At 37.3% G+C, this 25,980-nt stretch overlaps 2 protein-coding genes across 4 annotated transcripts in view; both read right to left on the bottom strand.

The window, feature by feature from the left end:
• Positions 1–7,860, bottom strand: part of LOC127656906 (AT-rich interactive domain-containing protein 4A-like) — a 39,681-nt gene extending 31,821 nt beyond the window's left edge. For 2 of the 3 annotated variants that reach the window (XM_052145440.1, XM_052145442.1), the window contains exons 1-9: positions 7,492–7,860; positions 6,524–6,573; positions 6,003–6,113; positions 4,226–4,291; positions 3,822–3,912; positions 3,591–3,670; positions 3,387–3,481; positions 1,898–2,030; positions 1,551–1,630 (exon numbers count right to left, since the gene is read on the bottom strand). In XM_052145440.1, coding sequence (XP_052001400.1) covers positions 1,551–1,630; positions 1,898–2,030; positions 3,387–3,481; positions 3,591–3,670; positions 3,822–3,912; positions 4,226–4,291; positions 6,003–6,113; positions 6,524–6,529 — 662 coding nt within the window. In that variant the 5' untranslated portion in view covers positions 6,530–6,573; positions 7,492–7,860. The remainder of the gene's footprint in view (positions 1–1,550; positions 1,631–1,897; positions 2,031–3,386; positions 3,482–3,590; positions 3,671–3,821; positions 3,913–4,225; positions 4,292–6,002; positions 6,114–6,523; positions 6,574–7,491) is intronic. The other variant, XM_052145441.1, reaches the window with a different exon arrangement.
• Positions 7,861–11,817: 3,957 nt separating this feature from the next.
• Positions 11,818–25,750, bottom strand: LOC127656900 (proteasome subunit alpha type-3-like). The gene is made up of 11 exons (XM_052145432.1): positions 25,635–25,750; positions 24,791–24,873; positions 22,164–22,287; positions 21,723–21,824; positions 19,887–19,960; positions 17,409–17,481; positions 15,023–15,088; positions 14,522–14,568; positions 14,189–14,256; positions 12,193–12,257; positions 11,818–12,111 (listed from the first exon to the last, which is right to left on the bottom strand). The coding sequence occupies exons 1-11, from the start codon at positions 25,653–25,655 to the stop codon at positions 12,067–12,069; spliced, it is 768 nt and encodes a 255-aa protein (XP_052001392.1). The 5' UTR covers positions 25,656–25,750; the 3' UTR covers positions 11,818–12,066.
• Positions 25,751–25,980: the final 230 nt, after the last annotated feature.

Here is a 25,980-nt window from a genome sequence, read left to right as displayed (position 1 = left end):
CCTGCCTTAGGTGAAATGTCAGAATAAAGGTAGAGAATTATTTATTTCAGCTTAAATTTCTTTCATCACATCCCCAGTGGGTCAGAAGAGTACATACACTTTGTTAGTATTTAATAGCATTGCCTTTAAATTGTTTAACTTGCGTCAAATGTTTTGTGTAGCCTTCCACAAGCTTCTCACAATAAGTTGCTGGAATTTGGCCCATTCCTCCAGACAAAACTGGTGTAACTGAGCCAGGTTAGTAGGCCTCCTTGCTCGCACACACTTTTTCAGTTCTGCCCACACATTTTCTATCAGATTGAGGTCAGGTCTTTGTGATGGCAACTCTAATTCCTTGACTTTGTCCATAAGCCATTTTGCCACAACTTTAGAGGTATTCTTGGCATCATTGTCCATTTAGAAGACCCATTTGTGACCAAGCTTTAACTTTCTGCCTGATGTCTTGACATGTTGCTTCAATATATCAACATAATTTTCCTTCCTCATGATGCAATCAATTTTGTGAAGTGCACCAGTCCCTCCTGCACCAAAGTAACCCCATAACACGATGCTGCCACTCCCATGCTTCACCGTTGGGATGGTTTTCTTCGGCTTGCAAGCCTCACCATTTTTCCTTCAAACATAAAAATGGTCATTATGACCAAACGGTTACATTTTTGTTTCATTAGACCAGAGGACATTTCTCCAAGTAAGATCTTTGTCCCCATGTGCACTTGCATCCAGTAGTCTGGCTATTTTATGGCGGTTTTGGAGCAGTGGCTTCTTCCTTGCTGATCAGACTTTCAGGTTATGCCGATATAGGACTTGTTTTACTGTGGATATAGATAATTGTCTACCGGTTTTCTACAGCTTCTTCACAAGGTCCTTTGCTGTTGTTCTGGGATTGATTTGCAATTTTCATCTTTAGGAGATAGAATGAGTCTCCTTCATGAGCAGTATGATGTCTGTGTGGTCCCATAGTGTTTATACTTGCATACTATTGTTTGTTCAGATGAACGTGGTACCTTCAGGCATTTGGAAATTGCTCCCAAGGATGAAACAGACTTGTGGAGGTCCACAATTTTCTTTCTGAGGTCTTGGATGATTTCTTTTGATTGTCCCATGATGTCAAGCAAAGAGGTATTGAGTTTGAAGGTAGGCCTTAAAATACATCCACAGGTACACCTCCTATCAGAAGCTAATTGGCTAGCTGTCTAAAGGCTTGACGATATTTTCTGGAATTTTACAAGCTGCTTAAAAGGCAGTTAACTTTATGTATGTAAACTGACCAACTGGAATTGTGATCTAGTCAATTAAAAGTGAAACAATCTGTCTGTAAACAATTGTCGGAAAAATTAATTGTGCCATGCACAAAGTAGATGTCCTAAACGACTTGCCAAAACAATAGTTTGCTAATATTAAATATGTGTAGTGGTTTTAATGACTTCAATCTAAGTGTATGTAAACTTCTGACTACAATTGTAGATGGCCTCAAACGACATGGACTAAAAGTCACAAAAGTATTTTTTTTTTTATTTAAAGGGGTAAAACTATTTTGAATTGCTACTCACAATTTGGAATCAGCAAATGATCTCACTAAACATTGGTCCTTTTTGACAGTAAGTTCATCATTGCAGCTTGGAGATATCACCTTCAGAGACAAATAAAATAAAAGCGCTTCAGAATCCAAGTGAAAACTGCAAAGGTATACAAGTACAGTCTAAAAAAATCTATATACAGCATTCAGGTATTCCTTGATACAATCATTGAGTCAAAAAGGTTTCATAAAAAAAAAATGAAACACAAGGCTAGTTCAAGAAAGCTTCATACGTTAAGTTTCTCCACACCTGGCAATCTCTCCAGCTTGTTTTAAAAACTATGAATTAAAACAACTTAACTAAATGAAGCAAGAACTCACCAGAGCGTAGTACCAGGTATTACTATCAGACTCATTTTGAATACAGGCAACTTTCCCCAACAGATCATCATTGATCCTTCTCCTGTCATCATAATCATCTTCACTTGATGAAGACTCCTTCTCGTCCTCTGCACTGCATTGCATAAAAGGAAAAATTGTTTGAAACAAATGTTCCCATTTCACATTATAACACTGACCAGACCAGCTAAACTATTTTAAAAAAAGCTATTTTTAAGCATGTTCAGCGAGGGGAAAAAAGCAATGAAGAAAAAAAAAATAGAACCATGCCATAATACTTGTTCCAGTTCTGGGTCCAACTGGGATATTTTATAGAACCAACAGTTAAAAACACTGACAATCTTAGGTCCTTCCTGATGATGCTTTCTTTAATTTAAAGTTAGTTTTATGACATAATAGGGATCCAACTACTGGCAACAAAGTTTGGGCATAAAGTACAAAAGATTAGCAAGTGTTACTCTTAAGCTCAGTGTGAATTGTGGTGTTAAAGATGCATTTTTACATCCCCTCATCGTCTACAAAGATTCTATTATAACTACTCATTCATTTCTTGTTGTTAGAAAACAGAACAAAGATTGTTAGAAGAATATCTCAGCTCTGTTGGTCCTTTCAAGTGCAAGTGAACAATGGCCAAAAATGTGAAGGTCCACAAAACACATAAAAAGCATAAACTTATTCAATAAGAATGAAGTGGTTAAATCCATATCTTTAAAAGCAATGTGATAGGTTAGAAACAGATCAATACAAGTAATAGTTTACTATAAATCTCCACTTTCACATCAGGCACCTGTTTAGTTTCACTTTCACATCTGAAAGCGAAAGTGGAGATTTATAGTCAAAAAGGACTTAAATATTGATCTGTTTCTTACCCACACTTATCACATAACTTTTGAAGATATGAATGTAACCACTTGAGTCATCTGGATTACATTTATGCTGCTTTTTAACCCTTTCACCATTCACTAGCATTGAAGGGACCAACAGAGCTGAGATATTCTACAATAAAAATCTTAATTTGTGTTCTGCAGAAGCAAGAAAGTCATAGAGATCTGGGATGACATGAGGGTGAGAAAATGATGAGAATTAAAATTTTTGGGTGAACTATCCCTTTAATGTACGACTGTACACATTTACATCTCACAACATATACAGCGCCTATTCAAAACGTCACTTGGCCTGACCAGATGAAGAACCGTATGAACCAAGCCAGCGTATTTTGCAAAGAGGTAACCCAGTCATAACAGAAATCACGTACACACTTAAGGTACAGTAGCAAAAACAGCCAAGGAAAATTGTCATTTAAAACTAATTTATGCCATTTAAGCAAGTATTCTTAACTAACATAAGGAAGGTTTATAGGAAAAATTAATTAAATTATAGAGTATGGCACCTTCAACAAAGAATACACTTTACATACATTTGATAAATAAATATGGGTAGCACCTAGACTCAAGGAACCATAGATACTCACACTGCCTGAGAAGACCTTCTGCCTCGATTTGTCTTCTTTCCAATGACAGGAGTGCCAAAGTGCTCTGGGTTTGTCAAGGGCAGTTGGTCCAGTGTCTGTCATAAAAAAAGATATGGAGAAAGAGAGAACAAAGACAAGTTTTTAGCACTCACATGACACATAATCCACAGAAAATACATCACATACAATACAGCTGCTTCATACCTCGCTCTCTGCAAAATGCCTTTCGCCTTTCAGGCACAATGAGGTTCTTCTAAGGGTTTTCTCATCTCCATCATCAAATACTGTAATGAGGAAGAAGCACAAGAAGCTTAAAAACCTAAATATAAATAAGATTAGAAGTCATATTGTTATTGAAGTGCAAATACAGGGACTGAGATCGGTCTTCTGAATGTAAAGCTTCAGGGACATCAAGTCAGCTATGTCTGTACGTACCCACAGTGTACCAGCTGGCATCTGTGAGTTTGCTGATGACAGCTTCACTAAGTCCACCCTCTGGGCTCTTCACCTCCACAGTCGAGCCAACCTGAGACCACAGAGATACATTACACCATTGCATGATTCTAGACATTATGTGCACACATAATGAAGCAATCGAGGAGGTCATAACATAGTGTCCATATAAAACACATATTGCATAACGAACACATTTAGCTCTTTTTAAATTAAATTTAGGCTACAAATCTCTTTTCTAAAGCCACAACATCCAAGTTACTTCTGCCCCATAATTAAAACTTTGGCACATTATCTAGCCACTTCTTTAAAAAGCTCTAACTGGCATTAAAGGGAACTTGATTTGCATAATTTGTAGAGTCAGCAAACAATGAAGCTCATCTTACACTTAAAGGTCCTTTGACTTGGTCATCTTGGACAACTTGTGAGATGCTGTCACCTTTTAGCACAACCTACAAGCAAAAATGTTATTAGATATAGAAGAGCACCAAAGCAAAACAATAACAAAGCAATAGATGCTCAGAGACTCGTCGCAGGGTCCAACGAAGGTGAAATAATCTGGTTGTGTAACAGACGGCATGTTCTTCATGATCGGTCTCAAACAAGTTTGTTAATGAGCACCAGTGTACATTGTTAAGAGCAGCATTGGGGGTAACGCGTTACAAGTAGCGTATTACATAATCAGATTACTTTGTCATGTAGAGTAACAATATTTTTTATTTTAGACCATAATATCAGTTACTTTTTAAATTAAGTAACGTGTTGCTTGTGTACGCCTCTACTTTCCATGTATTGCGAGAAATCAGGAGTACAAGTGTGCAAACTTCGGGAGGAGACGTAGTGCATGATGGGCATTGTAGTTCTATAGAGTGATCTAAATTAAGCTTCTGAAAGCTTATTGTTCATAAAAAAATAAAACATGGACAAATGCATAAATGTAAATATTTGACAGATGTCCTGTTTCACTGACTAGTCTATATGAAAAGACAGTCGTTTTGGACAACTGATGCTCAAAAGGTTCATCAATACATTTTACAAGACATGATTACCATCTGCTGGATAAAGTTTGCGAAAGAAAAATCATTATTTCCATGCGAGTGCCAGCTAAGTAACTAAAGTTTGATGCATAACATGCACCAAAAACTTAAGCATGAAATCTGAATATCCCATTTACAGTAACATAAAGGCCCCTATACACTTCTGGAGAAGTTCTTCTTCATGCAAGAGTAAAACCAAGCAACACTATAACGTTTGTAAACATTCAGACATCCGCCAGACCATGAGGTCAGTAAAATAAATTGTTTTACCCACTTGATGATGATGATTTAAAGTAATATACATGAAGTAGAAAATTTTACATTTGTCTTGTTTACATTCTGAATTCATGACGCTAATGCACAAACATGGCAATAATGTGTGCCAGTTACACTCTGTTTTTGTAATTTATGATGACTGATACTATAGCAAAGATGAGTGTATAAAAGTGTTAATGTGCAGAATAAAAACAAATGAATGATGATAGGCATATCTTACTTTGGGCAGATGTGTAAATGGCTTTCACTAAAGATGGAAAATTAGTGAATGGGCACTTGCTCACTAATAACTCTGCATGCCAGTGTTCATGTTAACTGTACAATGTAAACAAAATTAGCTGTCAGCCTCAAGGTAGGTTGAGATCCAGGTCACACCTACTGATGATGTGGACCAATGGTAGTAAGAAGGTGTTTAGAAGCTGGTAAGACATTTTCCTAAAAGTTCACCCAGACGAGCGGATACAAACCACCGAATCAAGCACAAAAATACCTCTTCGGGCAGATTCTGTTCTAAATGACTTCACACCCATTGGTTCTTCGGATTAATTATATCGGGCCTTAAATCTTCGCATTGTCAAAAGAGGAAACGGACACTGACACAAACTGAAAAGTTTGTTTATACTCGGTCATCTGATACTAGCTTGACGGATAAGACTTAAGCTGAACTCTGAACATACGGACTCTTAAATCTTTTTAAATTAAAGTTTAGGAAGCTATTAGAGGATTTAAATTGGGAGACAACTTTCCCATATTCTTTACAGCAAAGTCTGACTTCTAGACTCAAAAACTAGAAAATATGTAATCTAGAGAACATGTGTACATAGATTGATATCAGATAGATTAAGCTTACCTTAACTTTCACCATGCGTTTAACAGTCTTGATTTTTGCCTCGCAGAAGGCACCGCGGTACTTTGCACTCACATCCGTCCCCACGGTCAGGTAGGCAGGTTCATCTGCTACCTGTGGACAGTGTAAATATTATTATGTGCATATACAGATCCATACAAACACCCAGTCTCCATATGTAACAATCATGCAAAGAAAGCCTTTACAAAACAATCAAGAATAATTGAAAAGCAACAACATTAGCGTATTATAAAAACTAAAAGTTACAGCTCTTGGCATTGGTACGTCATCAATACATGTGAAACCAATTACATAGCTTCAAAAAGCGTTAGACAAAGAACTGAAAAGTCTCATACATGCTGGATAAGGCTGTTGACAGTTGACTATTTCTTAACAAAAACACAAGGCATACACTTTTCCCCACCTAAGTTTGATGCATACAAGTCTTTTGTTTCAAATGCTTGTTTGGGGTTCATTGGAAGAGGCGTCAACTATAAAAACTGCAGAGGATCTCCGAGACTCACCTTCATCTTGATGGCTATTTGAGGGAGTCCAGCTCGATTGGTTTTGACTGCTGAAACAGAACAAAACAAGCATTAAGAATCAGTCACGATCTACCGCCATGTGCTTAAAAACATGTCCCAGTGTGAAGGATCTGACAGCACAACACAGAAAACGCTACAGAAGCTAACGCAGTTAGCCACATCTCATCCCGTCAAAAATGGCAAAAAACACGATAGGCTCGTTAAAACACAACTTAACTGGACCAAACATGACTTCACTTCCAATCTGAGTCCATTACAATGTCCTGATGATGTAAAAAAAAAAAAAAGCACACAGTTACGGGAGAAGGAGAACAGCCGCTACAAACCCTGCGTGTTTCCTTCCCGCTTTACTCACTGTGTCTCTGTGTGTCACGTCGCCATCATAGCTTACACACCGTCCTGCAGCATGTCAGCCCCTCCACCATCCACTAACCACACATTTATCTCACTTAACAGTTTTTTTTTGCCGATGCATTTGTTTATAAAGGACAAAAGCTGACGGGTATGATTGTTATTGACGCCTGTCAATCAAACTGCGACGGTTGAGCTAAATATAGTGAAGCTGTTATGGCGATTTAAACTGTTCTTCATGCTAGTTCCGCAACAATATGTGAGGCATTTGATGGGAGACTTTTCCCTTCCAATGCGTATAAGCTTGAGTTATCAGGTAAGTTTTAGACGAAAAAAGTAGGGTAAGGGTTTAGTTTGAGTAAAAGTCGTCAGAATTAACCGCGAATACTGTGAGAAAACAAGCTGCCTAGCTGTGACTAGTCTCTGCCATTCATTTTTTTTTCTCCGTCGCCTAAATACCTTCGCTGGAAACTACGGGAAAACGACTAATATGACTGGATTACTTTCGGATTGAGTAGTGTAAACAATACAGTTAAAAATATAATCGTTTAATGTTGGTGTTTGAATGTAATATGGAAATATAGATGTGTACTTACAAGCTCCTATAAGACCGCTTCAGCTCAGCATTCGCTTAGGCTGCAAAGGCATAAACGAAATAACAAGCTGTTGAGCTGAGGTTCCGTTTCTCGAATCTCGATTGGCTGCTCGGACCACTGTGGGCAAATTCTGGACATTGTGATTGGCTGCCTGCTCAGCGAAATTCTATAGGTCAGACTATGGCGCGAAAATTGATTGGTGTGCACGAAAGCGGCGCTGCAAATGACGCCCTCTCATTGGTGTTCTTTGATTCCCCCACTCTTTGCAAATAAAACAAATTCATGCTGGTCTCCGACTGGCTGCATGTTTCCGAAGCTGTGGCTTCCGCAGTTCTGATTGGTTGTATTGACTCAGAACCCCCCCGTCTGCTGAGTCCATTGGCTGTAGTGTTTCATGGGAACGGAGCTTCATTTCAGAGGGAAAGTCTTTGCTCAATCTGCGCATGTCGCAGTGAAGGAAACATTCGCCATTTTGTACCCAACGTAATTATTTTCGATATCTGGACTCGGAACCCGTGAGATTTCGCGGTGAGCCCCGTGACTGCATGTTGTCTTTCTAGTCAAATTCTGAAACTTAAGCAATATTGTAGCGTAAATATGTTCTTAATGGGATTTGCATCGCCACTGTTTTACAAATACATCGTTTTACGATCGTGTAGAAAAGGTAAGTTGAAGACAACAGTAATGGCGTCTTCATGTCGTTGCCGAGGAAAGCATCTGACGTCATGAATTTGTTGTTCACGTGACCGGAAGGGAAAGGAGTGTCACGGTAATCTCTTTAAACAGCGTGTGTGACAAGCTTGCACTAGCTTGGACATCGTCATTAAAATCCGCATGGTCTCAAAGATTTGAAATTGAAACCTATTTTGAAAACCGCATTAGACTGAAAATGACATTAAAAGCATTACTATTCTGATTCAAAAATGTGTTGGGTGTTTTAAAGAGTGTCACAGATGTTTGTATCTGTTTGATAACGGAGTTGATACACCAGGAACTTACTGGACCAGAGTACAACAACGTACACGCGAGAAGTGATACGAAAACAAATGCATTCATTTGTTATGCATTTCAGAATATGATGTGTATGTTTTAAATCGCCTAAAGGCATCATACATTTTATTGGCTACAATATGAAAAAGTACCTCCTACTGAAAAATCTTCCTATTTGCTTACCTGACTGTCCAAGAGAATTGTCAATTTCTCTCCAACGCTTCACTTTCTCCACCCGGTTGTAGTACAGTTCAGATGAAACATGAAATAGGCACTGGTGCTCCTGCCAATGTTACACAAATTTTTCCTCAATTTCTTCGGTCTAGTGAGACTTTCTTGATACCGCAGCCATGCTAGTCCCACTGAAACTTCCCGTGCCCCATCATGCTCTCCAGTTAAGTTTTACTTATTTTAAAACTTCAAAAGTAGCAACCCTACCCCGCGTGTTTGGAGAAAATACAACATATATGTATATGTATATGTATATATATATATATATATATATATATATATATATATATATATATATTATTTAGCAGACCCTTTCTTAAAACAACTACAAATCTTAGCCTTTTGACAAGAAAGTAAACCACAGACATCACAAAATAATGTATATGTCACAAAGCTATATCACTCCATATAATTAAAACTTATGTAACTTTTTCATGTTAAAATACTTTATTCTATCCCAGCTTAATATGCAGGAAAAACTATAAGTAAGCTATTAATTGGTCAAATTTTCTCAAAAACTGTAAACACTGTGTCTCTGTGGTGCTATAGAAATTCCTGTTGGTTTTGTTTGATCCCCTTAAGCTGCGTTCACACGGCCAGCTACTTTGTCGCTGCATGTCGCCAGTGGCTGGCGGTTAGGTCGCTAGTGGTGTGTATGGAGAGTCTAAACAGCACGGTTTCTTTACAGTTAATATTATTATTGAAATATTAGTAAGGTTATTAATATGGTATGTTTATTCACTATATCTGATCATTTATATAGTTTTGTTTGCTGTCATACATGTAACACGTTTTCAAAACTAATTATATCATAGTTAATTTTACAGGCTATTTGATGATTTAAACATACTTGGAATCCCCTTGATCTCAGATACACCTTTCCATGCATCATTTTTCATAAATATGTCCCTGTACATGGTCATATAAATAACACTGGTAAATTGCTAACAGAAAGAATTAGCCTTTCCTCCATATTTCTGTCACTGCAGGAGCTGAGATGGAGAGAAGGATCAATTGAGCTCTACCATCTTCTCTCGTATTGGCTGTCATGCCCGAAAGTCGCTCTTCATTTGCATAAAGTTAAACATTTCTCAACTTTGTCATGTCACTGGAAATGCCCACATCTGTTTGCCATTGCTCGTGCCACCGGAAATCGCCAGCTCTCATTGAAAATTAACGATATGAGGTCATTTTGTCGCTGGCAGTGTGAACGCAGCTTTAGGCCTGCCCCAACATTACTAAACCAATGGAATGAGTTGGGGGTGGGGCTACCTGATTGTTTGAACAACTGCAGGCTAGTAGTATATTCAGAAAGCTCTATTGAAAATTTAAATTTTCTCAAACTTTAAACACTCCCTCCATTGCGAAATAAAACATACTGTTTGTTTCGAGAGACCCGTCCCAATAACTTTACTCAATCAATGGCGTAAGTTGGGGTTTGGGCCTCTGACTGTTTGAACAAGTAATTCCAATCTGTGGCGCTAGTGTCACAGAAATTACATACAGTTGAAGGCAGAAGTTTACATACACTTAGGTTGAAGTCATTAAAACACATTTTTTAAACACTCCACAGTCCATTTCATAATAGCAAACTATAGTTTTGGCAAGTCGTTAAGGAATTCTACTTTGTGCATGACGAGTAATTTTTTTTCAACAATTGTTTACAGATTGTTTCACTTTTAATGGACTATATCACAGTTCCAGTGGGTCAGAAGTTTACATAAACCAAGTTAACTGTGCCTTTAAGCAGCTTTGAAAATTCCATGAAATTATGTCAAGCCTTTAGACAATTAGCTTCTGATAGGAGGTGAACAACAGCAAAGGACCTTGTGAAGATGCTGGAGGAAATGTTTAGACAAGTAATAATAACCTAAAAGGCTGCTCAGCAAGGAAGAAGCCACTTCTCCAAGACTGCCATAAAAAAGGCAGACTACAGTTTTCAAGTGCACATGGGGACAAAGATCTTTCTTTCTGGAGAAATGTCCTCTGGTCTAATGAAACAAAAATGTAACTGTTTGGCCATAATGACCATTGTTGTATTTGGAGGAAAAAGGGTTAGGGTTGCAAGCTGAAGAACACCATCCCAACCATGAAGCGGGGGTGTTTTGCTGCAGGAGGGATTGGTGCACTTCACAAAATAGTTGGCATCATGAGGAAGGAAAATTATGTGGATATATTGAAGCAACATCTCAAGACATCAGCCAGGAAGTTAAAGCTCAGTTGCAAATGGGTTGTCCAAATGGACATTGACCCCAAGAATACTACCAAAGTTGTGGCAAAATGGCTTAAGGACAACAAAGTCAAGGTATTGGTGTGGCCGTCACTGACCATCGAAAGCCCTGACCTCAATCTGATAGAAAATTTGTGGGCAGAACTGAAAAAGCATGTGTGAACAAGGAGGCCTACAAACCTGACTCAGTTACACCAGTTCTGTCTGGAGGAAATGGCCAAAATTCCAGCAACTTATTGTGAGAATCTTATTGAATGCTTCCCAAAAAGCTTGACACAAGTTAAACTATTTAAAGGCAATGCTACCAAAAACTAACAAAGTATATGTAAACTTCTGACCCACTGTGAATGTGATGAAAGAAATAAAAGCTGAAATAACTCTCTCTACTTTCATTCTGCCAAGTGATCCTAACTGACCTAAGACAGGGAATATTTTCTACAATTAAATGTCAGGAATTGTGAAAAACTGAGTTTAAATGTATTTGGCTAAGGTGTAAACTTCTGACTTCAACTGTAGATCAGCTTTAAAACTGACTACCGGGTAACCACCTGGCAAGGTCGAGTACATGATGAACATGTGGATTCCTGGTTAAACTATTCCTTCAACATCTACATGTTTTTAAGTACCATATCATGCTTGTTAGCTTGGGTTGCATGATGTCATAAACTATAATTATACTTGTAAATATATATACTTATGTCTCCTAATTCTGGTGATTGGCACAACTAAAGCTAACCCTTAGTTAAATGTTCAAAGACTGTTTATCTACACTCAAATGTAGAGTATTGTCATAGCTGGTGCCCATCCTAATAATATACGCATTTTCATAACAAGACATGCATAAATATAGTTTAATGACGTACACAGTTTTCTAAGAAACAAGGTGGATCCGGTAACTAACATTGCTGCCCAACTAATGAATGTAATTATAACAATTTGAGAGTATGATTCAGAGTTTCATACAAGTTGATAAACTGTATTTATTTGGAAGTTTGAAACCCGCAAAAAGGAAAACACAGAACAGCATTAGTCCATTACAAAACATAAAAAACATTTAATTTGTCTGTAGAGGCGAGAGTTGTCAGGATGTGTTAAACATGGTAAACAGAGCGTGAGGAAATTGTTTACATGTTGTCTTCATCAGAATCATCCTCCTCCTCCAAGGATTCCTGTAGAAACAGAAACGTGAGAATAAGGCAACATTGAAGAGCGGTTCTGTTAGAACATTTACCACTAGAAGAGTAACTTACTTTAGCATATTTCTCAGCCGCCTCTTTGATGTCTTTAGGGACAAGCTCGTGCCTTCCTTTTGTGACTAATCAAGAGAGAAATAAAAGAGATCTATATAAACAAGGAAGACAATGCCAAAATTAATCTGGCTCAAACTGTGAAACGTCACGAGGAATCATTTTCACGCATAAATTGGCCATCACAGTGTCCTGATCTTAACTACATTGAAAGTATTTCAGAGTGGTTCGACTCTCCCATCATCAATACAAGATCTTGGCCAAAAATGTATGCAACTCTAGATGGAAATAAATGTGGTGATGTTGCATAAGGTTATCGAAACAATGCTACTATGAATGCGCTGTAATCAAAGCTATAGGCAGTCCAACAAAATTAGACTATGTAACTTTTTTTTTGGTCAGGCAGTGTATTTCTCATTCAAGTCAGCATATATCTGTAACCCTTCTGTTTCAGATTAAATCTGCCAAACCTTAAATAGCAGTAGTTAAGAGCTGTCCAGATTGCAAGCTTTAAAAGACACCTATTTTCTTTCAATGAGTAGTTTTTAATTACTTGGCTTGAGAACCGTCCGTCTGTGTCCTGCATAACTGCTACAACTCATGGCCACTACAAGTTACACCCCTTTAAATAGCTGCCGAAATATTAAAAGGAGCTCCAAACCACATGTAAAGACATAAGATACAGATCCCCAAACCCAACATTTCAGCACAAAGTATAAAGTATAAAACATTGGTTTTGACACGAATGTACAGCCGAACACTAGCCTTTCAAAGTATACTTGATTTGACTGCGCGCATACACAGGCGATGGTGCACGCGCTACAATTTATAGGAGAAACTGGATTATTTCTCCTTAGGAGTTTAGACCCATAAAGATGTCTTTTATATTCCTTCAGATTTTAGTTATATATATATATATATATATATATATATATATATATATATATATATATATATATGAATATATATAGGTATCTCCTGACCTCCTCACACTCTTGACATGAACATCCACTGTTGTCGTTTCCACCTTAGTCTCCTAATGTTTACATCTTATTGTAGCGCTTCTTCGTGAAAGCAATAGCTCAATTGTGAGTGTTGCCACCTTGTGGGCCCTCTAATTAGTGCAAACGATTCCAGGTACATTCTGCGTGTTTAGAATACACATGCTTAATGCGTACTGTGCAAGTATATTTTGGGCTTTACCCTAACCATAGGTGGAAGTGTCGCCCCCATTTGTAGTGGGCCCAACCATCTTCTGGACTAAACCCTCCCCACTCTGGAGTTTTCGCCACTGTTTCAAAATATCAGAGCTGCAGCAATACGTACTTAGAGTCTTACGACAGTTGGATGTCACATTCATACGCTGTGTTTGTGTTTATTTGGAATCCTGTAGTAACCCTACCCCTACTCATAAATGTAACCCTAACCACAATTATAAAAAAAAAATGTATACAGCAACTTAAAAGTTCTGTTGAATACAACCAAATCACTGCATCACTAGGTGGCGACAGTCAGGAGAAACGTGCTGAAAATATACTGGAGTAGATGATGAGCTAAAAGGCTAACCAGTTAGCTTTTGAGCTAATTGGAGAAAACAGAACAAAGTTCAATTTCACCATTTATGTTTAATAATATCAAATGTGACATATAATTAAAAAAAAATATTCTTTGTCATATTTACATACTTAAGGAAAGAATCATACAGCGATTGCATTGGATTTGAAAAGTTCTTTCAGCCAATAGTATGGCTTTGTGATCCAAGGTAGGCATTACTTTGAGTGGGCGTGTTGTGTAGGGAGTGTTCCTTATCTTGTGGGACAAATACACATCAGTATACGCTTGGCTTGATTGGCTGTCAGCTTTAGTTTAAAGGGTTAAAACTCAAAGTTAAATTATCGGTATCGGCCACATATCGATACATCCCGATCAAGAAGCTATCCCAATATTTAAAAGATAAGGATGTTTTAAGTTGACATTGGACAACAAAGGCTGTCAATACCTTCTCCAACCCAGCTGAGCTCCAGCTCAAACGCTTTGTCTTTCACCTCATCATGAACGATATAGATACTGAGAAGAGAAAAACAAAACAAGCAATAGAACTATCAATTGTATAAATGTAAAATGCTTAATTTGGCATGGATTGCTTCATTATTACACTATTGTAAACTCAACATACATGTGCTAACATGTATGACATTACCAGTTAAGGAAAAGAAGTTTGACAGGTTGTGTATTGCCATGTGTCTACAGCAATTTTCCCATGTATCTCTGCTGACCTCTTGTGTTGGCTGTGTTGAAATAACATTCTGAGTTCTAAATAAAATGCACTCACATTTTTGCAACCTCCTTCACCAGTTCTCTGCAAGTCATGTCTTTCATCTGCAAGAAATAAATCTTATTTACTTCCCTTTAGTTTTTAAAGATATCCAGGACATATTTCTGGACTGCAACTCCTACAGATATTATATCTGTATGAAAAAATAGGCTAATGTTACCCAAAAATTAAAGTTATCATCATTTACTCACCCTCATGTGGTTCCAGACATTATAATTCTTTTGCATGGAACACAAAAGGAGATGTTAGGAAAAAAGTCACCATGAAAGTGAAAGATGATCGTAGCCGGCATTCTGTCTTACATCTCCTTTCATATTCCATGAAGGAAAGTAAGTCAAACAGGTTTAGAAAGACATGAGGGTAAGAATTTTCATTTTTGGGTGAACTCTCTCTTTAATTGAAGAACAAATTGTACATTAATTGCATGTCTCTGTGGGAAGGAATACAAATGTTTTACCCCATAAACTCATTGAAAATCACAAGGTGTAAAACACCTACCTGTAGTTTCTCGATTTCGGTCTTAGCAGCTTGCTTGGCTTTCCCAATAGCACAGCCCCAGTAACCCTTAAAAACAGATACCAAATATGAATTTACAAGCAATATATATTAAGCAATATATCTGCCAGTAAAGACAGGGCCAATACAGACAATTGAGGTTCAATTTAATAAGCATAGAATAAGAGATTATCCAATTATCATATGAAATCATTCCCTTATCCAATACTACATATGATTTGCAGTACCTGTTGTAAAATGACACTGATATATATATATACACACACACACACACACACACACACACACACACACACACACACACACACACACACACACACACACACAGGTGGCCAAATGTTTGGAATAATGTACAGATTTTGCTGTGGCATTCAATTCACAAAGTATAATCGATTCAGTAAAGTGTGCACTTCAAGGTGTACAACTACCGTCTTTAAAGGACAATTGTCTTTAACAAGGACAGAAAGAGATGTGGAAGGCCAGATGTACAACTAAACAAGAGGATAAGTACATCAGAATCTCTAGTTTGAGAAATAGACACCTCACATGTCCTCAGCTGACAGCTTCATTGAATTCTACCCGCTCAACACCAGTTTCATGTACAACAGTAAAGAGAAGACTCAGGGGTGCCTTGTGGGAAGAATTTTAAAGAAAAAGCCACTTTTGAAACAGAAAAACAAAAAGAAAATGTCAAAAAGAAACAGATCATTGGAAAAGAGTGTTAAGTATCTTAACCCCATTGAGCCTTTGTGGGATCAGCTAGACTGTAAGGTGCGTGAGAAGTCCCGACAAAACAGCCACATCTATGGCAAGTGCTACAGGAAGTGTGGGGTGAAATGTTACCCGAGTATCTGGACAAACTGAGAGCTAGAATGCCAATTATTTGCAAAGCTGTCATTGCTGCATGTGGAGGATTTTTTGATGAGAACTCTTTGAAGTAGCTTAAGAAGTTCTGAACATTTTTTTCAATTTGTAATAGTCATTTTTCATGTTATTAATGTCCTGACTATACATTGTGATCAGCTGAATGCCAATTTGGTGAATAAAAGTACAATTTTTTTTCCATAAGAGCAAAATCTGTACATTATTCCAAGTTTTGGCCACCAGTGTAATGTGTGTGTGTGTATATATATATATATATATATATATATATATATACACACACACACAATACTGGTCAAGTGTAGGGTCACTTACTTATTGTTTATTTTAAAAAAAATTCCCATTTTAAAATAATAGTAAAGTCATCTAATCTATGTAATAACAGAAATGGAGCTGGGAATTATGTTAAATCCCAAATAAACTATGTTTGATTTTAGTATCTTCAAAGTAGAATTTGCACCCTTCACCTAGAATTTGCAGACATGTACTCTTGACATTTTCTCAACGAATTTCTTGAGGAATCACCCTGGGATGCTTTTTAAACAGTATTGAAGGAGTTCCCATCTATGTTGGGCACTTATTGGCTGCTTTTCGTAATTATTAGGTCCAAGTCATCAATTTCAAAACCTTTTTTCTTTATTTTTATACAATTTTAGTTTTGTAATTAAATCAAATAAAATGGTGGCACAATTATATTTTTGTCTACAAAACTCATTTGAAACATATAAGCATACACCTTCAGAGCAAAAGATTTTTAAGATCATGAGAAACATTTCAGTCAAGTGACCCCAAACATTTGAACAGCAGTATACATATACAGTATATATATATATACACACAAAGATAAAACAAAAGATCCCCCATTTAGCCTTAACAGACTGTAGGGGCAAGTGCTGTTAGCGAGCACCTATGAAGGCCGGAACGGTACACGAGGGGGTGGGTGGCCAGCACCACGCCCGACCACACACACACACACACACACACACACACACACACACACACCAATCAGCCACAACATTAAAACCACATGCCTAATATTGTGTTGGTCCCCCTCATGCTGCCAAAACCTTGCCAATCCATTAGCATTCAGAGATGATATCCTATAATTGTAAAGAGCGGTTATCAGAGTTACCATAGACTTTGCCAGTTCGAACCAGTCTGGCCATTCTCTGTTGACCTCTCTCATCAACAAGGCGTTTCCATCTGCAGAACTGTTGCCCACTGCTAACAGAGTTAACAGAGAATGACCAGACTGGTTTGAACTGACAAAGTCTATGGTAACTCATATAACCGCTCTGTACAACTGTGGTGAGAAGAATAGCATAGTTGGCGCTGTTTTGTTGGCAGGAGGGGGACCTACACAATATTATTGTGTGTATATATATATATATATATATATATATATACATACATACATACATACATACATACACACACACATATTCTTTTTTTTTTTTTTTCACAAAAAGATTGGAACAAATCTTACATATGAAATCCCAGAGGGGTCGACCATGTAGAGCTGAGCACCATCATCTTCATCATAAGACCCAAGAATAAAACTGCAAGAGGTCAACAAATAAACCACTGCTTTCAGATAAGGATGGACATTTTGTTTACACGAATACTCATTCGGCAATGACATGTACATAATTGTTATCAAGTGTTTTTTCAATTTAAAAATGTCTAAAATTCCTTAAAACATGATACATTTACTTGAGAAGCATCATATAAGATATTTAGACTTGCTTTAAGGGAATGTCTTAAATATAAGTGTATTTTGTATATGAGTGTATTTTTTACTTGGTTATACTTCTGCGAGTGCAGTAAAGACAAAATATACTTATATTCAAGATAACACACATTTTCATCATAACGATAGCATTGCAGCATCGTATATCAGTTTGGTTGCTATGAGACGTCTCTGACAATCAATGCACCCCTCAAAATCACCAAATTAAAAATAAGCTTCCTCTTTGACACATTTGTGTTTAGTTGTCAGATAATTGTCACTGAATTTCGAATTAAAAGAGAAGTCACATCACGCATGATCACCGGCAATCATCGTTTTCATGATTGATCATTGCTGCCACGCCCAACAACACGAGTACTCGTGCCTATACTTACTGTCTGACTGATGAGGACATGTTCTACATGTCTAAAGTTCTAAAACTGAGATTAAACAAAGGCTACATTCACATCACAGCTGAATGGCACCCAAATCTAATTTTTTTGTAAGGATGTTCACATGAAATTTTAAATGTAAACCATTATCGGACACTGGTTTGAACAGCTGACGCATCACACTGACCTGTATGCATATAACAAACCCGGCATGTTCATCATAATAATATGAATAATTAATTAAATTACAATTAAAAATATTTTTAGCTGTTGTTTTTTTGTTTTTAAGCAGATAGGACAATTAATGCCTTTATATCTAATAATACACTGTCTGGCCAAAAAGTCACATACTCTAATAACTCAATAGAACGCCTTATATATATTATAAGTGCAAATTTGTCATAGCATAGTTTCGACAACCTTATGCAATGTCACAACATTGAGTTGTATTAATATTTGGCCGAGATCTTGTATTGATGACGGTACAGTCGAACCACTCTGTAAAGTCTTCTCCAGCACATCCCAAAGACTTTCAATGGAGTTAAGGTCAGAACTCTATGGTGGCCAATTCATGCGTGAAAATGATTCCTCATGCTCCCTGAACCACTCAATTTCACAATTTGAGCCTGATGAATCTTGGCATTGTCGTACTGGAATATGCACGTGCCGTCAGAGGAGAAAAAAATCCATTGATGGGATTACCCTAAACCATTCAGTACATCCAAGTGATCAGCTGACTTAATTGTATTGCCGCATAACACTGCTGAGCCTAGACCTGACCAATTGAAGCAACCCCAGATCATAACACTGCCTCCAGAGGCTTGTACAGCGGGCACTATGCAAGACGGGTGCATCGCTTCATGCGCTTCCCTTCTTACCCTGATGCGCCTTTCATTTGGAGTAGGGTAAATCTGGACTCATCAGACCACATGACCTTTTTCCATTCCTTCACAGTCCAATCTTTATGCTCCCTAACAAATTGAAGTCACTTTTTCTGATTAGCCTCACTAACAAGTGTCTTTCTTGTGGCCACACAGCTGTTTAGTCCCAATCCTGTAAATTCTTGTGGCATTTTGCATGTGGAAATGCTCTTACTTTCACTATTAATCATAGCAGTGAGTTGCACTGTTGATATGTTACGTTTTTAGTGATCTCCGATTACGATCATTCAAGATTTTTTCCGACCACAATTCTTCCACGAAGCTGATGGTTCACCAATATTCTTCCAGTTTTAAATAATGCATTGGACAGTTCTTAACCCAATTCCAGTGATGTCTATCTCCTTAGTTGTTTTCTTTGCTTGATACAGGCCAATAATTTGCCCCTTCTGAAACACAGTAAAATCTTTTCCACAACCATGGGATACATCTTCAGACATGGTTGTTTAAGAAATGAGAAGTGTAGGGTTAAAATTGTTGCCAGCTGAAACATATTTCAGTATGCAATAATGATCGAATCATAGGCTCTTAAGTATCTTCTTATTTAAATCCAAATGGCAACTTTTTGTTTTGGGGTAAAATCCAAATGGGGCCTTTTTTTAATGTTTATGTCAGCAAGTGCTAGAGAAAGAGAGTCTTGATGGATAAAGTATTTTTAAATAAAGTAATCAAGCAAGCAGAATAATCAGTTAAGAGCTAATGATTAATCGTTGCAATAATCACAGAATAATCTTTCTATGAATCGTTAGATTAACTGATAATCAAAATAATCGTTAGTTGCAGCCCTAGTACCTTCATAGAAAAAAAATCTGATTTGAGCTACATTCAGAGTAAATGTAGCCAAAGTGTCAATCTTAAAACACCAAACAAATATGACACAAGAAATGTATTTACAGAACACCTACCTGCATCCAAAAGGCCTCACAGCGCTGTATAATGTGTATGCATGGACATACATAGCCACTCTGTCTGCAAGATGCTGTTTGGATCATGAGAGAGATGTCATTTCAGGTTTGATAAACAGAAAATATATTGCTACTGTTTGAACTTACTGACTGATTGGTTATTTATACTATATACATCAATCAGCCACAACATTAAAAGCACCTGCCTAATATTGTGTAGGTCCTCCTCATGCCGCCCAAACAGCACCAACCTGCATCTCAGAATAGCAGTTACAGAAATAATCAAACCAGCCTGTCTGGCACCAACAATCATTCATGCAAATATCTATTCAGCCAATCGTGTGGCAGCAGTGCAAGTGCATAACATCTTGCAGATATGGGTCAGGAGCTTCGGTTAATGTTCACATCAACCATCAGAATGGGGGGAAAAAATGTGATCTCAGTGATTTGGACTGTGTGCATGATTGTTGGTGCCAGATGTGCTGGTTTGAGTATTTCTGTAACTGCTGATCTCCTGGGATTTTCACTCACAACAGTCTCTAGAATTTACTCAGAATGGTGCCAAAAACAAAAACCATCCAGTTCTGTGGTCGGAAATGCCTTGTTGATAAGAGAGGTCAACAGAAAATGGCCAGACTGGTTTAAACTGATAAAGTCTACAGTAACTAACCGCTCTGTGTATATATATATATATATATGCTATTCTGAGATGTGGGTTGGTGCTGTTTTGGTGGCAAGAGGGGCACCTACACAATATTAGGCAGGTGCTTTTAATGTTGTGGCTGATCAGTGTATACTTCTTTTCCTGACAAAATGCATTTATTAAAAATATGTAACAATATAATGCTTTATTTACATTTTCCAAACAAAACATTCCACAATATAAAGATAGAAATGCACCAATTCAAGTAACATTAAACATTTCCTAAAGTCTAAGTGGGAGTTTGACTAACTGAAAGAACTAGTCCCCATATAGGTTGCATATTCATTGCAATGCACACTCAAATCCTCCACAACATTAATCTGCCGGGAGACTACTGCTATCTGCTTTGTTTCAGCAATGATGAAGCTGCGTTCATGATTCTGTCAGGTCAGCAACGCCAGCAGCACTTTGAAAACCACATGAAGAGCGGTTGCAAACAAAAACTGCGTTTTTGTGATTGTTAAAATTTGGTGTACTTCAGTGGTTGTTAAAATTTGGTGTACTTCTGTGGTAATTACAATGTGCCTTACACAGCCGGAAAAATACTTTAGTTCTATCACAAGTCCCATCTGGGCTCGTTTTGTACCTCAAATAGCGTTACAAGCTCCATTCTTCATCATTTTATTATGGAAATGCTGTTGTGTGTGTGCATTGATTCTTTTATTTACCGAGATAACCTCAGCGGCTCGATCATAGGCGAGAGCGTAACAGTCAACTAGCATGTTACCATATAATGTCTATGGACCGCTGCATTATGCTAAGCTTATAGGCTCGCCTTGGTAGAAGGGCTCTGGTGTGTGTTGTGAAGTGTGCGTCAGTGCAGTGATTCCGGGTGGACACACTGACACCTTACAAAGGTTTCGGCCTTCACACCAATGTTTATGCTGTATTAACGGTAAACGCGTTAATCGCGATTAAGAAAAATTTACACGTTAAACTTTAATTAAGCGCATGCGTTAATGCATAAATTCTGACAGCTTTAGAAGATATTGGATTACACATTTTTGATCTTTATCAGAGTAAAACTACCAGAGTAACTTTTGTATTCTCCGTTATATTCTGACTAATATTCAAATGGCTTTATTTTGACATACAGTTACAGTAAAACAGGGGCTCTCTTCTCTGTCTCTTACCTTCAGAGGGATGTCATGGCCATAATTTGAGCGAAAGTTTGATGCTTCTTCTCTGGCCACCTCTGAGAGTGATCGAGCATCTGCTAGAAGACCAGCCACAGCCTAGAAGATGGAAAGAGGGGTTTGTTTATGCCAATATTTTTTAATTTAGTGAAATAATTCTACAATTTATTTGGCATTAAGTAGTTCTTTCGTTCAGTATTACAGCTGAAATATGATTCAAGGGTTCATGAAAAATTTAAATATTGATTGGTGACTTTTTTGACAGTTTTATTTGATTAAATTAGCAACAAGTTCAGTTTAGACTTCATTATGTCCCAAACTGTCACAAGGAACATAGTTGACCTTCAATAATTCATCAATCTTAAATATTTTAAAAGAGTTAAGAAACGTTGCTGGACATTAATTACTTGTGGGAAACAGTTTTAACAATGTTCTCACCATTCCAACATGTCGATCAATATTGAAGATGCGCTTGTTGGATCCCTGTTCATACAATTTGGAAAGCACCAACTTCTCCACACCAAACACAACTCCATCTTTGCAGCGGATTCCAATTGCTGTGCTATATGAACAACAAAACTTTTTAAAACACTGGTAAATAAGACAAGCCTCTTTCCAAATTAAGACAGTGATATAAATATGAAAACAGTCTTAAAAAACAAAGTCATTCTAAGCATTATCACATTTAATGCAATAGACCTTTTTCACAGACTGTTATGACGCATTTCCACCTTTTTTAGCAACGTAAATCTCACAAATGTATGTGTAATAATTTGTTTTAATATTGAGTGTAACTTTATAACATTAAGCTTATTGTTATATTACCCTGAAATAATTTTAAAAAAATTAACAAAGCTGCGAGGGGGTTTGGATTACAGCTGCTGAGAGACAGTAAATTTGGCATCTTCTCCTATCTGACTGTCTTAATCCACCGCTCTCTATTTTTTTTTTCCTCTTCTGGAAAGTCATTCAAACATAATATTGGATTTTTTCTTTTGTTCTGGGAGCAAATGGGTAAATGAAAATAATATTTCCTGTGATTTCCCATTCACCGCTGTCGAAGATTACCCTGCAAATGTTTTCTTTCATGTTCCAAAACCCAGAATGTGAAAAAAGGCCTATTAAGGGGAGTACATACATACACTAAGCTAAAACATTATGGCCACTCACAGGTGAAACAAATAATGTTGATCATCTCCTAACAAGGCCACATGCCAAGGTCTGGGTAGATTAGATGGTAAGAGCACAATCAGTTCTCATAGTCAATGTGTTGAATACAGAAGAAATGGGCAGGAGTAAAGGCCTGAGGGACTTTGACAAGGGCCAACTTGTTTTGGCCAGACAACTGGGTCAGAGCATGGACTAGGTCCGTTCTGAAATGGCAAGGCTTGTGAGGTGCTCCCAGTCATCAGTAGTGAGTACCTACAGACAGTGGTCTGAGGCGGCACAAACCGGCGACAGGGTGTTGGGCACCCAAGGCTCATCAACGCATGAGGGCAACGAAGGCTATCCAAACCGACAGAAGGTCTACGGGAGGTATGTGTCGCAACACACAGTGCATCACATCTGGCGTCAATTTCACACGTGCCACCTACCTAAACATTCCCTGATGGCAGTGGCCTCTTTCAGCAGTATAATGCACCCTGCCACACTGCGCACATTGTTCTGGAAGGGTTTGAGAATCATGATGAAGAGTTCAAGATGTTCCTCCAAATTCCCCAGATCTCAATCCGATTGAGCATCTGTGGGATGTGCTGTACCAACAAGTTCGATCCACAGCAGCTCCACCTTGCAACTTAGAGGACTTATGGGCTCTGCTGCTAATGTCTTGGTGCCAGATACCACAGGACACCTACAGGGGTCTTGTAGACTCCATGCCTCAGCAGGTCGGCGCTGTTTTGGTGGAACACGGTAGACCAACGGCATATTAGGTAGTTGGTCAAAATGTTTTGGCTCATCAGGGTATGTGTGTCTGTATACTGTAAATATATTAGGGCTGGGAAGTTTAACATAATTTATGCAATTTAATAGTTGACTAATGTGTAAAAAAACTAACACAATTAATGCAGTATCCATTAAGGGGGTTCACCTGCTGAAGCTTCACTCATGTTTTTACCCACTTCCTGTGGCTAAAATGGGCATACATTTATTTCCAGGGCGTACATATTCGACTGCACATCCTAGCACAGAAACTGATAGTGTAGAGTAGTGTACACTTATTCATTAGGCTTAACAAATGTCCCGAGCATAATAAACACAGGAGCAGATTTACTGAATGGAGAATGAAGACTTTACTCGCAAATGGTGAGCTAATACTGGCAAGCTGCCATAGCTCTTCACATAGCTCAAAAACGCTCGCTCACTGTCAAAAACTCACTGTCAGTGTCAAAAACAAAACCACGTTACGAACAAACATACATTACGTTCTTGCGTTCAAAACACTTGGAGTGCAAATTCGAACTAAGAGATCTCAAGATGTGTTCTAAGTATTAAACTATATTTAACTTGACACAGTGACCTAAACATTTTATGTTTATGACGCAACACACCCAAGACGCTACACAAGCATGTCTGACGCAGGTGTACATTGATGGGTCCTTAAACAAGCCCTCATAATAAATCTCAAACTGATTGACAAATTCACTTGTGAAATGGATTGCTGTGAACTGTGTGTCAATGAATGACTTATGATCAATGGTGTGGTAGTAAACAATACATTGTATTCTAAAGCTGCTTTTTGTATTTTCTTATCAATGATGAACTCTTCTGCCAAAATAATTTAATGCATTTTAATTATCTGAATATTTTTTTATTTATATATATATTTTTTAATATTTAAAGATAACTATGTATAATTATTTCATCATTAGATATTGAATTATTTTTATATGTGGGGCTTTCTCGGATTAAATGTGATTAATCGGGACACCATGTAATTAATTCTATAAAAAATTGTAATCGATTGACAGCCCCAATATATATATTTATTATGAATACATATAATCTTGTGAACATGTGCATAAAAAGATGTTTCTCAATTTAATCAGTTGTTAGTAATTACTTACCTGCTGTTTTCTACTGCCTTAATGGCATATTCGACCTGAAATACCCTTCCATCTGGTGAGAAGGTGGAGGCAGATAAATCATACTGGGTGGGTAGAAGACAAAATTGGTGTCAACAATTATTCTTTAGCTTATTTTTAATAAATAAATGCATGGCATACATGGTGGTTAGGTTTTGCTTTGAAGGGCATTTACTCAATAACACGATGTAAATAATAATAATATATAACCGGAGATGATAATATAAAGTTGCACCATTACGGAATAAAAAAAAAAAAGTCAACCATTTGCTATTATACAAGAATCCCTCTGCCTGTAGTTGAGGAATGACCAATAATAAAGGGAAGAATACAAGAAGGACTTCCAAAAACGTGAGAATTGTTCTGTTTTCAAAATGACAGAAATATTTCTGCAATTCACTGTCCTGTCTTTCAATCAGTGCTAAGGCCAATGACACAATAAAATATGAATCTAAACTGATAATGAAATGTACAGCAGCTTTCATGCACATTACATTTGCTTTCACTTTAGCTCAAAAGTGACTTTTCATTTGAACTGCTATCATTGTTAGCTAGCAGTGACTCAGCAGGCCAAATACTGCTGAAAACACACAATTAACCAATACAAATGAAAAGAAAAACGTCACCTAATTAACTACATATACAATCTTTATTAACTTTAAACAAGTTGGTGTAGAATAAAACACAAATACAGATCATGCACCCTAAAGTTAGCCGATTAGCTTCAGAATGACACAGACATAAATATATTTTTAATTTAATGCTCATTTAGGATCAAATCTAATTTAGCGGCTATAATACATGCAGTATTAATAAACTGACTCACCCCGGTCCCGATGGAGCTCATGTTAATTCACTATAATAAACTATAAATGCGTGTAAGCTTACACTATTAGCAGCCGCTGACTCTAAAGCACATCGGCTCTCCCTCTGCCACCTGCGATCAACTAGCTTGCTGATTGGACACCATATCGACCAATCAGATTCATTCTGTTTTTTTATTTTATTTTTGTATTGCATTTTAACAAGAACAAAACATAATTTACATAAAAAGTACATATAACCATGTCATGGGTAAAAAAAATATATATATATATATATATATATATATATATATATATATATATATATATATAATAATATATAACCGGAGATGATAATATAAAGTTGCA

The sequence above is a fragment of the Xyrauchen texanus genome, chromosome 16, assembly GCF_025860055.1.
Source record: "Xyrauchen texanus isolate HMW12.3.18 chromosome 16, RBS_HiC_50CHRs, whole genome shotgun sequence".
NCBI classification, from domain to species: Eukaryota; Metazoa; Chordata; class Actinopteri; order Cypriniformes; family Catostomidae; genus Xyrauchen; species Xyrauchen texanus.
Note: the sequence above shows the minus strand (reverse complement) of the source record. Positions and strands in the feature narration are given on the sequence as shown.